The 16,170-nt window shown below is 39.6% G+C and overlaps 3 protein-coding genes across 3 annotated transcripts; all 3 read left to right on the top strand.

Moving 5' to 3' along the window:
* Positions 1 to 3,109: 3,109 nt before the first annotated feature.
* cUnh11orf65 (chromosome Un C11orf65 homolog) lies at positions 3,110 to 6,434 on the top strand. The gene is made up of 9 exons (XM_084565957.1): positions 3,110 to 3,121; positions 4,182 to 4,272; positions 4,392 to 4,484; positions 4,562 to 4,615; positions 4,704 to 4,913; positions 5,195 to 5,325; positions 5,721 to 5,891; positions 5,980 to 6,035; positions 6,188 to 6,434. The coding sequence occupies exons 1-9, from the start codon at positions 3,117 to 3,119 to the stop codon at positions 6,250 to 6,252; spliced, it is 876 nt and encodes a 291-aa protein (XP_084422083.1). The 5' UTR covers positions 3,110 to 3,116; the 3' UTR covers positions 6,253 to 6,434.
* Positions 6,435 to 7,343: 909 nt separating this feature from the next.
* On the top strand, positions 7,344 to 8,011 carry LOC311503711 (cytidine deaminase-like; the record flags this gene model as incomplete). The annotated part of the gene is made up of 4 exons (XM_084566582.1): positions 7,344 to 7,491; positions 7,577 to 7,688; positions 7,756 to 7,813; positions 7,904 to 8,011. 4 exons carry the CDS (start codon positions 7,344 to 7,346, stop codon positions 8,009 to 8,011), a joined length of 426 nt encoding a protein of 141 aa, XP_084422708.1.
* A 786-nt stretch (positions 8,012 to 8,797) lies between these two features.
* Positions 8,798 to 11,452, top strand: pomp (proteasome maturation protein; the record flags this gene model as incomplete). The annotated part of the gene is made up of 6 exons (XM_084565635.1): positions 8,798 to 8,875; positions 9,177 to 9,274; positions 9,568 to 9,628; positions 10,755 to 10,856; positions 10,970 to 11,063; positions 11,162 to 11,452. The coding sequence occupies 6 exons, from the start codon at positions 8,798 to 8,800 to the stop codon at positions 11,227 to 11,229; spliced, it is 501 nt and encodes a 166-aa protein (XP_084421761.1). The 3' UTR covers positions 11,230 to 11,452.
* Between the last annotated feature and the right edge of the window lie 4,718 nt (positions 11,453 to 16,170).

Below are 16,170 nucleotides of genomic sequence, written 5' to 3'. Positions count from 1 at the left end.
TTTCCAACCATTTTAAATTACTGTAATTGAAATGTTATGTATATACAGTATACTTGCTTATATAGGCTTCAGGCTACCATGTATGTGTGTGCTATACTGTAAGCCGCCCATTCAGTATGAATGGATGGATTTATGAATGCATTCAGCATGAATAGGTGCATCTTGGGGTTTATTATCTAAACACATTGTGCCAATAGGAATCAACATTTTGTAATTGATACTGCCGCTTGGCAGGAAAGTATTCACCTCTCTCTCGCTCCACTCTTAAGGGAATGTGATGGATGGCGGTGAGGAAAGACAAGTATTTCCATTGTTGTTGTCCATCCTGGGCCCTGTGACAACACTTTTACTGAAATACTCGTCTGTAGCGAAAAAGGGGAAACATCGCAGCTACAGTATGCTGATGAGGAGTGAGAGGGAGGGAAACTATTCAATAACACACAGGATGCCTAAATTGGACACACCTAAAATTCAGGGTTAATATTCACTTGGGAACACTCATGGTAGTAATACAATGAATATGTATGTGTTGTCCTTGCATCTTACATTCAAGGACAGGGAGTGTTCTCTTGTCTTCTCATCAGCAGATGTGACAGAGGCAGGTCGGGGTCGACATAAGAAAAATAATAACAACTTTATTTTCGGAGACCCTTTTGAAAACACACTTACCAAAGGAATGAAAGCACTACATATAATACAGCCTAAGCATTAAACAAGTAATACTGAAGGACGGCAAGGATTACTTTGATGTTGCTTCTCTTCAAACGTGTCAAGAGCCTTGGTAACATGTGAAGAGTGTTTGGTATCAGCTATGCTCTCTGAAAGTTTTGCCTGGTGACTCATTCTACTGCAGGAGCCTTTTGAACAGCCATTACTTGACCCAGGTTTACCAGGACCTATACAAGTAGTTGTCTATCGTCCGTGTACCAAAAGAAATACATACAAAGCATACACAATTTGGGTAACATGTACTGTACATAAATAAGAAAAGGGGACCAAGAATCGAACCTTGTGGGACCCCACAAAATTGGGGAATAAGGAAATCACTTATGTGGAGACAGTTTCTTCTAAACTTTTGATGAAATGGTCAAAAAAGGTAAAAAAAATTACAAGAAAAATAACAGATCTAGAGAGGACATTTTACCTAAACCTGCTTAGATATAATAAATAATAAAAGCTTGCTCAGTTCCTCTATCGGGGCCCTGTGACTGACAACCTTGTGTTTTTTGTTTCCTTCAGTACTACATATTTGTAATCTGGCTTGTTATTGCTCTTGGGATCTCAGCTCCAAACCGATTAAAATAATAAACTGTCAACAAATTAGGATGTATCAGCAGTAAACCAAAGTCGAAAACTCTAATTCCACAATCGTTTTAGAAAACTGATAAGTATCATGCAGTCAGAAATGCAGTGTAATGTGGTTAACAGAGTAAGTTCGCGTCTTCTGACTTTGCAACACAATCTTCAGACACATCTCAAGGTCATGCCAATGTCTAAATCACAGTAAACATTCAGTGATCCAAATTTTGTTGGAGGAATGTCCAAAAGTCATATATCTTGAGCATGCAAACATAAATCCAGCCTGGCTGATACAAATACCTGACCTTGTCCAAGGACTGCTTGTCAGAAAGGTAGAGCTTCACTCCTGGAGAAAATAGATTGACAGAAATAAAAGTAAAACTCCAATGAATAAATGAAAATTGGATTTTGTTACATGCCCACAGGCTGTGACGAGGAAATACATTCTGTGGACATTTGCATAATGCACATCTTTTTAGTTAGCAATTTAAATTAGCGACTGCTCTGGTCCTGAACTTTGAGCACAGTTTGTTTGGAGCACAAACAGGACTCTTGCCTGGGTTATCTGTGATGTTTGATGTGTTAAGCCTCTCTGAGACATTCATTACACACACACACGCAAAGACACTTCAACTACTAAATCAGCAGGTGGGATTCAGTGCAGTTCCCTATTACCACAGAGAGATCACACAGAGCGAGGTGATGACTCTACATGACAGACTAATTGAGTGGGTAGATTGAGAGCACAGAGGGCCTCGCTGTCTGACCTGGATGTTCGAGTTGGGAGGTTGAAAGGAACGTACATTACTCATTTTAGGTTTGCAAAGTACCTTTCGGATTTGGTGTGTGAGTGTATTACTCATGTTGTGCGGAAATAAATCTGTTTTAACAATGGACAAATATCTTCATAATGTAAGTCATGAAATTTTAGACACATGGTATAAGGTTTAATGGGTTAACCGCTGCAAAAGGTGATATCTGAAATGATGGGTGAGTGATGAGTGGTAGACTAAAGGGAAGGCAGAATTACTTGTTAAATAGCGCCATCTAATGGTCATTTGGCACAATTGTAGGTTTTTCCTCTCACTGTTGTAGCCGCAACACAAACACATAAGAAAGAAACACGTTTTTTTGTTTGTGTGCTGCCTCAGTTGACCTGGTCTCCACAATCACCAAACCTAAACCCAAGTGTGATGGTTTGGGATGAGTTGGACCACAGATTGTAGGCAAAGCAGCCAACAAGTACTCAAACACCTGTGGGAACTTCTTCAAGACTTTTGGAAAACCATACAAATGATGGTGATAGAGAGGATGACTGCAAAGCTGTCACAAGCGCAAAGTTGTCACTTCTTATATAAAACATAACATTAGTTTAACACTTTTTTGTTCACTGTATGATTCCATATGTGTTTCTTCATAATTTTTAAACAATAAAAATATCTAAAACATATTTACTGAAATGTGTTGCAAGTAGTCAATGGTGGCAAGACTATTAAGTGGTCAACCGGATATCAGTTGCCTTCAAAATAAAGCTACACGCTGAAATTACAGTGTTGGGTTGAATGTAAAAACAAGCCTTTGCTTTACTGTCACGAAAAAAAGTTCTTATATTATTTTCATGCCTGTGAATGTAAAACCATTTTTAATTAACTTGTATGCCACGCTCAAATGTTTAACTTTACTTTGAAAGTACTTCCGGAAGACGTTGTTTTGCGTTAGCTACTTTGACACGCCACGTTGCCTAGTAACCTACTGAAATAGTTGTCAGCTCCTGCTATCATTTATGCTACTTGCTGTCAACTACTCAGAGGGAAGTCATGAGGTAATGTATATATTATTTTCTTGTTAGGGGGCTAATTTGAGCTGTATGGATCATATTAACGTTTTCACAGTGAGTTTAAGCTGTTACAGCCACTTAAAACTATGAATTGAGGCTAATTGCTGCGTTTAACCTGTGTTTTGTTTAGCTAGCTAACATTAGCTTTCCAATATTTAAAGCCTTGTTATGTGTTAAGAAACTTAGCTAAATCCAAAAAAAAAAAAAATGCAAACTTACGAGTTTGAATGACATAATAATTATATGACCAGCTTTTTTATTTCATATCAGAATCAAAATACTTTATTAATCCTTCAAGGAAATTGTTTTGCTGCTGTTGCTCCCCTAAAGTGACAGTTGCTAGTTGACAGAGCAAATGCAATAGAATAAAAGTAATACAAAAATATATATATAAAAAATAAAGTAAGATGCATTTAAAGTAAAAGAAACAATGTTGCACAAGTATTCACAATATACAGAGGTAAGAGGTTGCGAATAAATTGAAGTGTTAAGAGTTACGATTACAATAAACTATTATAATTTCTTGTTATGCAGCGTAAATTATCATTTGACAATATAGGAAACAGATCTCAAGGCTGCCTTGTTTTATATTAATGACTCAAGAGGGTAGTAAATTTTAAATGTGATGCTACAGTAAAACTGATATTGCAGCTAATCTTGGTCACATCCAAAATGCCCCGGCCCCCACAACATTAGTTTTATGGAAAATAACAGTAACTTTAAGTAATTGAACTGGCATTTAAAGGGTCAAAATCCTCAAAATGATTGAATGTTTGGTAGTTTTTTAAAGTGCTGAAGTGATTTAAGAGATTTCGGCAGAAAGAAAAGCAGAAAAAAATGTTAATTAAGTTGTTTTTTGGAAGTGGACATTTTTATCTTTAATGACTCAAGAGGGTAGTAAAGTATTATAGTAAATGAAACTATCTCTCACCACTTTATCAGCCTTATTAGAATCACTGCAAGACAAGCTTAACTGAATGACTAAACATATTGCAAAATTTAAAAAGAACGTCTCAGTGCATCACTCTCCTCATTTCTTGTAAAGCTTACAGGACGAGGAGCCCCAAGAGCCCGAGCAAGAGATGCTACAGCAAGTAGCAGCCAGAATAATTCAGAGGGCCTGGAGGAGATACGTGGTGGGTGCTGCTGCTGCTGCTGCTGCTGTCGTGGGAACACAGACTGTTTTTATAATGTGCAAATTAAAGTACACAGGCGGCAACACATAGTAACTGTCATTTTCCTTCCCGTGTTACAGTTCAGAGTGGTCTTCGAGTATTTCAAAGAGCTGATTGGGCATTGCAACCAGCAGGATCCGCAGACAGTCCTCAAAACTGTCAATCCTCGAGAGGTAACAGAAACGATGACCTCCATAAAAATTAAAAACTGCTAATAAAGCAAAAATTTAATCTGGCTCACCCATGGCAGGCAGAGTTGCTGGATGCTGCAGCTGGGGTGTTTATCAGATTTCGACTTGGAGGGGTAAGAGCCGAGAAGGGAAATCACTCATCACTGTGAATGATGTTGCACATATACCTACTAACATCTACCTTATTACCTTTGGATTCAGATCACGTTTCCTCCCAATATCTATTACAAGATCTTCACCCATCGGCCTATCACAGATGTATGTGCAAACAGCCCGAGGGACTACACCAAGACAGGCGTTAAGAAGCCTATGGCCCAGCAGACCATCAGTGCACGGGGTCCGATTCAGGAGGACCGATCGGGTTGGTACCAGCGTATAGACAACAACAGCTGGAGGCTGTTCTGTAGCAAGGTAAAAAAAACAAAGATAATTTTTTAATTTTGGCTCTTAATTGATCAGGACTTTTCAGGAATGCTTATAACGGCGATGAAATAAAATTGGTAAGCAGCTCCAACCAGCATGAAAGTGCTTTGCAAGCCAAAGCCATTTAATCTGTTACCCAATAAAAGCATATGATGAACAGGAGACAGGAGAGCAGCGCACAGGATCAGTACAAAAGCAGTAAATAAGTGAAAAATAAATAAAGATTTGCCACATAGAGCCTGTGCTTATGTGCTTCTTCTCTCCGATAGGCGGATCGCATGGGCGAGCCCGCCGAGATCGGCACTAACAAAAAGATTGACTTTCATTACTCCCGGGTGCAGCGGAAGCAAGACGTAGACAAGTGGAGGAAAAGAAGGAAAATTGAATGGCTGAGGCTGATGTGAGTTGGAGTAGGTGCAAAAGGAAGGTGTATGTGTATTAATTATTATCCTTACACAGCCAGAAATTACACATCTCACCACTTTTAGGTAGTATGAAAACATAAAATATTTTAATTTTGATTTATAAATTTACTCTCTTTACATCGATTAAAAAAAATAACTTGCACTGACTTATGAAGTTAGTAAACTTAATCATTTTAATCAGTTTCAGCTACATTTTTCTGCATTGGCCAACTGTTCTAAATGGCAAAGCAAAACCTGTGACATTAGGACAGAGCCAGACTAGTTGTCCCTGATCTTAATGCTAAACTAAGCACTAAAGAGACCTATTCAGTAATAGAAGTAAGTAAGAGGAAATGTTTCTCCTCATCTGTCCCCTCTGCTTTACACACAGGTACAGGCAGGGTCGTCTCCAGGCTCATCCAGAGCACAGACACATGGAGAACCTGGTGGAGATTTCAGCGCAGGAAGTGATGGACACCATCAAACGAAAAGGAGACGATGAAATATGTGAATCGGAGGTGGACGAGCTCCTGGCCTGGACCAACGCTCTCAACTTTGAAGAGTGAGATCATTTTCTCTTGTGTCAGCTAGTCTGTGGCACTTGTGTGTTTTCTGTTGAACAGACAGCTTTTAAACGTTTGTCTGTGCAGGTATATGCATGGGTGGAGACAACTGGGCTGCAGTCACTCATCTGAACTGAGCAGAGGTAAAAATATTCCACTTTTACAGAAGTCCTTTATTTTCTCAGGGTGTATAGTATACTGCTCTAACTTTATTCTGTATTTCTTTCTTACCCCTCTGTCACTTTGTCCCTTCTCTTCCCCCTTTTTTCCCCATGTCCTCCTCTTCCTCTTACAGATGTTTCTTCACACCCACCCATTAAATATCCACATGAGTCGGCTTATGAAAACGGCTTAGAATAAAATAATTTGTGCTTAAATCGTGCAGCCTGTGACTTGAGGATGACACACAAAGTTTGATAACACGATAACTCGATTCCAAAGACCTTGAAACTTATTGTGCGTGCAATCAAGCTGCTATTGTTGCAGTAATGATAGCTTTTTAAATGATGACAAAATGTAATTTTCTTATCATGTGAGATAGTCCGCTCTGTATTATAAGTCATTAGGATGAGTGTTTGAGGGAGATGAACTTCAGTGACCCAAAATTATCAAACCTATTATTGAATTTTTGCAGCAAACCAGATCAGACTGCTCAGAACTGGAGACTTCTGGTCTGCAGCCACATCATTCAGTCACGTTTCTGAATATAAGAAAATTCAGGATGTCATTTTAATGTTGTGCTTAGCTCCTGGCTGAATATATACATATAAAAAATACGATTAACACAAGTTCAATGGATGCAATCATGCATGTAGAGTAAATATTTAAACAGGTTTTGGTGAGAAAATAAATGTGGGAATTGGGCAGGCGTGTTTTCATAGTTACTTCATACAGAAACTTATTTTGCTGCATCACATATTCAAGGTGTTTCTATGAACATTATGATTATGGTTGAGTGTGCTCTGTTATTATACCTTACTGTCAGTGTTTAAGATTAACGTCAGAGACCCGAGCATCAAACTAATTTTAGCCTTAAACTGACAAATGTTTTTTTACAGATTAGGTTTCTGGTGAAATTTGAATCCCTTTGCATAGCTGTTATCCAAATATGCCAGACAGATGTATGGTAATTTTTAGGGTTTTTGCATGAGCTGAGGAAAGAAAGAAAAACAAAGAGGGTATGAAAGAGCAAGTTTAAGAGTAGATTTATGTGTGCCTGGAGAGTTTTTTCGAGAGAGAGAGCTTCTTGCAGAAGAAGAATCTCGGCGTGAGGCTAAACTTAAACTGACTTCACTCCTAACATATTATCAGGTGAGTTTAATTTGATTCTTCTTAAACTAATGTGTATAGAAAATATACCACAATGTGGCTGATAACTCCACTTACCTTTTGCCATTTTCTTCCTGAAAAACACAAACAAAACCCTGAAGCACCGAGAAAACGCAGCTGAAATGGCCACCGTGAAAACAAACAATGGAGACGACTGGATCGCATCTCTTATTCAAGAGTCCCACAAGGCCAAAGAGTTCTCTTACTGCCCCTACAGCCAGCTCAGAGTGGGCTCAGCACTGCTCACGGAAGATGGAAAGATCTTCACAGGTGTCATTTTAAATCTGAAATGGTACTTCTAGTGGCATTTTTGAGGGTGAAAACAATCACAAAGTCATGTTTCTCTTCTTGCCAGGCTGCAACGTTGAAAACGCCTGCTTCTACCTGGGTCTGTGTGCAGAGAGGGCCGCCATAAACAAGGCTGTGTCTGAGGGATACAAGAAATTTAAGGCTATAGCCATTTCCAGGTATTTGTGTTTTCTTGTTTTTGTTCAGGCCTAAATGATCTATTTATTAAAAAGTGTCTCTCTGCAGCGACCTGGAGGACCGGGTCATCCCTCCTTGTGGTGCCTGCCGACAGGTCATAAAGGAGGTAATGCAGTTGAAATGAGCTACCCTCATGTAAGAGTCCACACCCGAGAGCGCTATTTTTCTCATCTCTGAAACCTCTCTCTTTGCTCAGTTTGGCGATATGCCCGTCTTCATGACCAAGGTGGATGAATCCTACACGATGATGACAATGGAGGAGCTGCTCCCTCTGCCATGGGGCGCCGAATGTCTGAACAAGTAGGAGGCAAAAAGGAAGACTGAGGTGCCTCTAGTCCAGTTCATGTTCTCATATAAAATTATTCCACGCCAGAATCAAGTAGTCTAACAATCATGTTATTTGGTCACAGAATAGTAATTCTCCCCTTCAATAATGTAACGTGTAGCCACCTCATGCTATCAGATGTTATCAGATATTATGTCATCATGCCTCAAGTCATGTGCATTGCGCTGTGACGCCCAGCTTTGAATGTTGGAAGTATGTGTAAAGATTAAAACTCAATAAAACTGGTCTGATGTGATACTGTCTGATCTTCTGTATGTGTTTCACTCTTTTGTTCACTCATTCTCGTAAATGTGAATTCTAAATAAAGTTTATCTTCAAAATATTACACTGGATATTATAATGCACATTAGTTGCCACGTTTAATATTGTCATGAGTACAATAGAACGACACAATTAGAATTTATTAATTGTTGTGAAGGTGGTCTGCTGCTATTTGTTGTGGGGGGAAAAGAGGGGGCACCCGGATTTGAACCGGGGACCTCTTGATCTGCAGTCAAATGCTCTACCACTGAGCTATACCCCCTGATACATAACTGTCGTTAGCCTCCATTTTTGACGATAACTATTGCACCAGCCTGTTCTGAAGATGTTGTATTACAAGAATAATGTGGCGTTTATCGTAAAAGTATTTGACATTACGCTGATTACACACATGTTGCATGATAATATTAGCATACATTTGTCTGCCCAGCTTACAAGAAACAGTAAGTAGCGGCCATTGGTAGCGGCTTGCTAAGTCACCGGATGTGTCGTCATGAAAACGCGACGCAAACGGATATTCAAGTGTATCGAAAGGAAAGTGGGAGAAACGGAATCAAAATGGTATGGTGGCGTTTATATGTCAGAAATCGTAATTTATTTTTGCGTTAACCTCTTTTACCACCATTTTAATGTTTTATTTATTTATGTGTATACTACTCTAAATTGTCCGCATCCCGGCATGTGCCTTAACAGCTCTAAAATTCAGTAGCTGTGAATTTGATTAGTCACTCGAGCTAATGCTAGTTAGCGCTTAGGTTAGCCGAGCTGTGGAGACGTGGTTAGATAAATTCGAATACAATTTATATTAGCGAATTGTTCTTGTATATAAATGCTGTGTGTGTTTCGTGTTTGCTTATTACAGAATACCCGAGGACTCCGCTCTCAGCTGAAGGACAGTGTACCTGTGGCTGGCTTCTCGCCGCAGGGATCTTACGGAGTACAGGACTCTCTGCGTAGCGGGTGAGACACTAAATGAGTCCGATCACACATAAAATATCAATATATAACATATATCTGTGACAACTACATTTAAAACATATAACCAATAAACGAGTATGTGTTTAAAACATGAATATTTACTCGTACGTTGTTCATAAATAATCAAAAATGCCATTTTATACACACATTGTTGTGCTGTACAGGTTCCATCTAAGTTGTTAAGTGTTGTTACCTCTGTCTCCACCAAAAGGAGCATATTAAACGTTCAGTATGTTTATTATAACCTACTTTTTTTGTTTTTCCTTCTGCTACAGCTTCACTAGTGTAAAGAATGAGCTCCTTCCCAGCCACCCACTGGAGCTGTCAGAAAAAAATGTAAGTTAAATCTGAATAATTATGTAAATTATGACATGTTTTAACACTACGACTATGAATGAAGAACCCATTTCAAAGTAACAAGGATAGATGCCTATAGTCCATCTTTATTCAGCATTTATAGCGTTAAGTTTGGTTGAGCTGAATGTAACGGGAAACGGAGCCGTGTTATCCTGTAGACCAGGGGTGCAAAGAAGAACAAGTACATTATGTAAATGTCTACATTTAATTAGCTGTCCTTTTACAAAACACTTTATGGACAACCTGGAATTTCTTTATAGTACAATTTTATAGCTGTCTGCTGTTTAGTTCTGGATGTTGTGTTCTGTTCACTACTCTTACTAAAAGTCTCTCCAGCAAACAAATACACTAAGCCGTGCAGGCAGGCCCGTAGCTGAATCACACTAACTTAAGTTTTTGCGGTGACTTTCTTTCTCTCTCGGTCCCACCCACCTGGGACCTAATAGGTTAACTTGAACATCACCAACTGGCTATTCAAACAGATTAACACTTGTCCATACTATTAACACCACAAGCAAAATGATGCGTTCACACAGTGCTGACCACCACCAGCAGCACCACCACTGTATTAGTTATCAGCAAGAGACTGCTCAGACCCTTTGAGCATAATGTTAACGGTCGATGTGTTTATCGTTGTTTAGTTTTATACACGTGCAAACTGCTTATAACTTGCTGGAAAGCAGTGTCGCCATGCTAGCGGTTAGGATCCGCTCTATGGAGCTTTTGTTGAGTTCTTGTCTGAAAAACTACACATGAAGAAGCAGCAGTGAACACCAACCACCGATAAGAAAAAAGAAAATCACTAATAGTTCAAATACTGACTCATTGTTTAGTCTCTTCTCTGGAGATGCGCATGCTTAGTGCCTGTGCTACAGTGGTGCGTGGTATTATTTTCAGTAAGAGAGCAACATGCTCTGGCTCTGTTTAATGAATTTTTTTGGGGTTATTTTTTGCGCAGGAAGCCGCCAACATATTCTACGCAAATCTACGTATTTTTGATGTTGTTGACATCCTTAATTAGGAGGAATAAATAACAATGGTCGGTGAGGATTGTAGTCTTTGTTGGTGCGCTGCTGATTGTTTTGTGTGTTTGTGTGATTTCCAGTTCCAGCTGAACCAGGACAAGATGAATTTCTCCACACTCAGAAACATCCAGGGTCTCCATGCGCCCCTCAAACTGCAGATGGAGTACAGGGCAGCTAGACAGGTGACTGCATCACACATCCCCTCTGCCCTCTCCCTTTTCAAATCTGTCAACGCTTGCTCTGCATTTATACATTTTTCTACTTAACCCTAATCTCTGGTGTTTTCTCCTTCCAGATCCAGCGTCTCCCATTCTTACCGAGCTCACACTTGGCTCTGGACACACTGCGGGGCAGCGACGAGTCCATCGGCTTTGAGGACATCCTCAGCGGTGAGAACCTCGCCCTTCCGCCTTAACACGACCGCTGACACATGTGTTTAACGTGAATCCTAACCGCTGCGCTGTGTTTGCTTCCCGTCACTTTGCAGATCCAGGCCAGAGTGAAATGATGGGCGAGCCACATCTGATGGTGGAGTACAAACTGGGATTGTTGTGAAAGAAGATGGACACAGAAAACACGCAGAGCTTTTACATCCGCATATGTTTGTTTATGAAAACAGTAGTCAGTAGTGTTTGGGGCAGGAATGTGTGGTGATATAGATTCAGAGTGTTAAAACAGTCATTTAAACATACATGGCTGCTTTTGTATGATTCCGGTTGTTATTTCTAATAAACTTCATAACCTTCCTCATGATATGGGCTCATTTGACCAATTATTTAACTGTTGCTGTTATACTTCTGCTCGTACTGTCACCTGGAAAACTTTGTGGTCACCAAAATAATCCAAAGTATTGATGTGTACATTTGTGTAGGGCTGCAGCTATCGATTCTTTTTGTAATCGATTAATCTAGCACTTTATCGATCGATTAATCGATTAATCGGATATTTTTTTTACGTTTTTAAACAACCAAAACAAATGATGCATAACGAAAATTATGTGGCTGTAAAATGATCAAGCATTTGCCTTTTATTTCTCAAAAAAACAGAGAACTCCAACTCCAACATTTGGCTCCAAAACTAAGCCCATGTATTGCAATTTACCCATTAAAAGTGCCAGTGCCAACAATTACATAACAATACAGTTAAGCGAACTTACTGTAAAACCAAAAAGCAATTTAATTTATTAATATGCACAACAAGTTTCATGCTGTAATCTAGCCCTGACATCAAAGTAAATATCCGTTTTATGTAGATTTCTACACCTGCAGCATTTACCATTAGGCTACTAACAAATAATACATAATTTCTGGGGTGAGCCTATTTGCTATGGTAACCTAGCAACCTGTGTGTTTGTTTGTGAACGCGTGCTGTGCGTCAGGAAGAGTGAGAGAGATGAGGGTGCAGAGAATTTAACGTCCATGATTCTGATAAGCTCAGGCCGGTCGCGTTCGCCTCGCGGCCGCTCAATTTGTGATGATAGGGGAGTATATGGGAGTATTTGGCCGCTATTCGCGGAGAATTTAGTAACGTCAATGATTCTAATAAGCTCAGGCCGGTCGCGTTCGCCTCGCGGCCGCTCAATTTGTGATCCGCTGCGTAAATCCTTCGGCTGGCCCGGTCGTCCCGATTGCCACTCCGCCCCTGAAGCTAAACATCATATCTAGTCAAACCGCATCATGACATCGCTACATACAGTATGCGATTAAAATCAGCGAACATTAATTAATTACAGGTTTAGGTTACGTTACCTTGTTTCAGCGACGCTTGGTGAAACAGCATGTGGATGTTTTCTGTTCAGATGCTGGATCATTGAGCTTGTCCTGCTGTGGTACGCCAGGTCTACTTTGCAGTATCTGCACTTTGTTCTCTTCCTTTTTTAGAATGTAATGATCCCAAACTTTAGACATTTTTTGCCGTTTATGGGCATCTTTACTCTCCGCCATCGCGCCAACTAAATTCAAAATGTATCGCGCTGGTGGTGTGCTTGCATAGGTGCTTCCAAAACAACGGTCCATGTGGAACAATCATATCCCTGCGCGTATAGTGCGCGTCATAGGAATTTAACGAGGCTTCGAGGCAGAGTTTTTGCCTCGAGCAATTTTTGTAATCGAGTTAATCGAGTAACTCGACGAATCGTTTCAGCCCTACATTTGTGATCAAGGTGAGGGGCTACCAAACATAGACACATTTTTATTATTATTATTCAAAGACCAAGGTAAATGTTCAGTCATATTTTCCAAGATGTGCAGAAGTAAGCTGACAGATGAATGTGAAAGTCTGTCCCATTTTTTTTTTTAATTCTTTCTTTGGATTACTATTCTTTCCAGGTCTTTAAATCTGCTTCCTACAGACTTTTCTGTTGGTCCTCTACTTTTCAACAAATAAAACACTCAGTAGAATTTAAACGTGGTGACAGTCATGTCCAGACTAAGACCCGATCAAAGCTTTGGTTGGCTCTGCAGTGTGTTAGAGGTTGTTGTTTTAGTGCAGGAATGACTCCACCTGCTGTCATCATCAGGTAAGACCAGTGAGCCAGGAAAGAGGCGATACCTTCCCTATGTTGAGGTTTAGATCACAGACACTTCCTGTTTTTCTCCACATGTTTGGTTTTCCATCACTTTGGGGGGAAAAAAAGCTGATTTCAGTCTCTTCTGCTCCAGAACCATTTTGTTCCCTGCCTCTTGGTTTGTTTTCTCTTCGTAAAACTTAAAAATAAAATCTGAACCTTCCTACTTAAAAACACCACAGGCATCTCTGTCAAGGGTTGGGGTTGTGACGATCATTAAATGACATTGATTTGAATTTAAGTGAGGTTACTATCCAATAATAAATAGGTTTCACTTTTTTATTTATGCGTTATTATTTCATGTTCACTTTTTGAATTTCACATTTCACTCCTCTGCTTACATCTTCAAGGGCACAAGTCTAGATGCTTAGTCCATTGGGTAATAAAGTATTTTCTTATTGTTTAGCTTAAACTCCCTTGAATACGTTAAATACAGAAATTAAAAGTACTAAGATTTGATTAGCACTTAGTAGATTTAGTTTAGACTGAGAAAAACATCATCGTAGAAGATAAGAAATTCATGTTATTAGTTGTATTTTATGTCTGTTTTGACTAAGGGATTTATTTTGTTAAAGTAAGGGATTAATTAACAGAATACAACAGAGCCTTTATCAGTAAGTTAAATTATACGAGACATGGTTTGAATTCTTTTTATTCTGTTTTGCTGTAATGTTTCAGAGATAGAAAGGAGGTGTGCTATGAAGTGTTGGAGGTTTAGAAAAGGTTCATATAGGAGAATATGTTGTGAAACAAACAAAACCACACTTTAAGTCAGTTATTTTAAGGCTAAATAAATAAACAAAAGGCTAGTCGAAGCCGGTGGTGAGGGAGGGGAGAGAAGAAACGTAGAGGTTCGTTAACTCACTGTAGCAATCAATTGAAATCTCACCACCATCGGACCAGCCGAGAGAATCGCTTCACATTCGAGGTATTTATAGGGCTGGCTGGAGAGTGCTGTTTAAAATAGGGTGCTACTTTTTACAACAGGCTTTTTCAGAATCACATTTGGATTACCTAAACACATTCACAACAAACACGACGATATAACATTTCTATTACTATTAATAGTGCGATCTTTGTTCCAGCTTTTAATGCAGTTCCTCGGCTGCACGGCATGCTGGGAAAATAAGCGTCAGGGGGGGGAGGAGTTGTGCTTAAACAAAGCGATTTATTCATCGGAACAAAGTATTAGTATTTCTGACAGATGCGAATCAATATGTTGTCGATTAAGGTGTTATTTAAATGCAAAAAACAAAACAAAAATCGGGACGAGCAGTGTGTATTTCACAGTAAAAGAGACGTGCTACTTCTGACAGTAAGCTGGCTGGGAGCTGCGTTGCGCATGCGCCAGTCATCAACTCATGCAAGAGGCTGTAAATTAAGGAAAATTCATATTTCTTCCACTCTTCAGTCTTTCTTACTCTCTGAAACTATTTTAGTTTTTTGAGTGTCACTGTTATTAATAAGATAAAAACAAATCAAGTGTTTCTTGAATTTATTCTGTGAATTTAAAACAAATTATTAATTTAAACCATAATCCGTTGTAACAATGTATTTCTTTGTTATTTGCTTTCATTTGATGAAAGTGGCGGAGACAAACCTCAAGACATAACTCTAAAGCTTTAATGATGAACTGACTGTTTGCTGATGCAAACCCTAAGCCATCTGGTGAGATGCCATACCTATAGGGAAGCTTCATCCCCTGCGATGAGATGGGATGTTTTGGTTGCTGTTGTTGCGGGAATATGTACAGCCTCAGTGCTGAATAAAAATTCATACGATCCAATCCGCGGGGGAAACGCTGAATCAGTAGTTTCCAACATAAACAACTTATACTTTAAAGCTGCTTTGATCGTGTTATCGCAGTAGACAGCCTGCAGATACATCATGACCAAGAGATTTCACTGGGTGGCTTGAGTAAAGCTAGTGCTGCACATCTAAGAAGATTTTATTATTGTCACTATTGTGGTATTAGAGAGTTGTGGCAAAGTTTTTCTCAAAGGACGGGAAAAGAAGGGAAGACAGATCTGTTTCATTCAGAACATTTTGAACGCTTTTATTGTGAAGGGTCAGCCACTATGTTTAGTCTCATTTCAGGTCATATGTTTAGTGACACTTACTGTGCATTGATGCAATGTGAAATTAATAATTGGAAAAATTGTTCCAGACTAGGTAAACTAAGCTGAAACAGCCAAACACAAAGGTACGGGACTTGTTGAGGTATTGCAGAAGTAGGCAATCCTAACCCAAAATTTGCAGACATTATAGTTTTGACACTAGCAAGCTGCAACCACAGGAAATCTGGTAAACCGTTTGAGACAGATGCTCTGAAATATCCTGATTTATAGCCTCTATAATGGGTCAGGCCTAGAAGCAATACTACATTTCCCATAATTCCAATTCAGCATCTTCCATTAAAGCGTTTCTGTCTTCCCCAGATTGTAATTCCACTGTCTGTTTCTTCTGCTTTCTATTTCTCCCTCTATTTAGTTAAAAACTGTAGTGAAAGATCCTGACTTTCACTCTTCAACCACAAGATGGCAGTGTGAATCCACGCTAAGCTGCTCAAACTGGCCCCTAGTCATTTCCTTTCTAACCCACTTTCAGGCCCAGCACACTGGTTAAACAGGTCGTGTGTTGGTAAAGACTCTGCTCTTAACATTTCACTGTGAGAGACTCAGCGGAGAGGCTCGTGTCACTTTTCATACATGGCTGGAAAGCACGATGCTGTCTTTGACAACAAATAACCCTCCCCCTCGTGGGTCAGCTCAGGACAGCATGCAGCCGTAACACACAATGTAATACACAAAATCTGTTTGCACCTGCATGTCTAATCCCCAGTGACCGCTGCAGTGATGCTGCATGTGCTGTAATAGAGTAAATCCAGATTGCACGGCACGTGAACGTAATGCAGCGCCCGGAATGTGCAT

Source organism: Chelon labrosus (assembly GCF_963514085.1).
Source record: "Chelon labrosus genome assembly, chromosome: 18".
NCBI classification, from domain to species: domain Eukaryota; kingdom Metazoa; phylum Chordata; class Actinopteri; order Mugiliformes; family Mugilidae; genus Chelon; species Chelon labrosus.
Note: the sequence above shows the minus strand (reverse complement) of the source record. Positions and strands in the feature narration are given on the sequence as shown.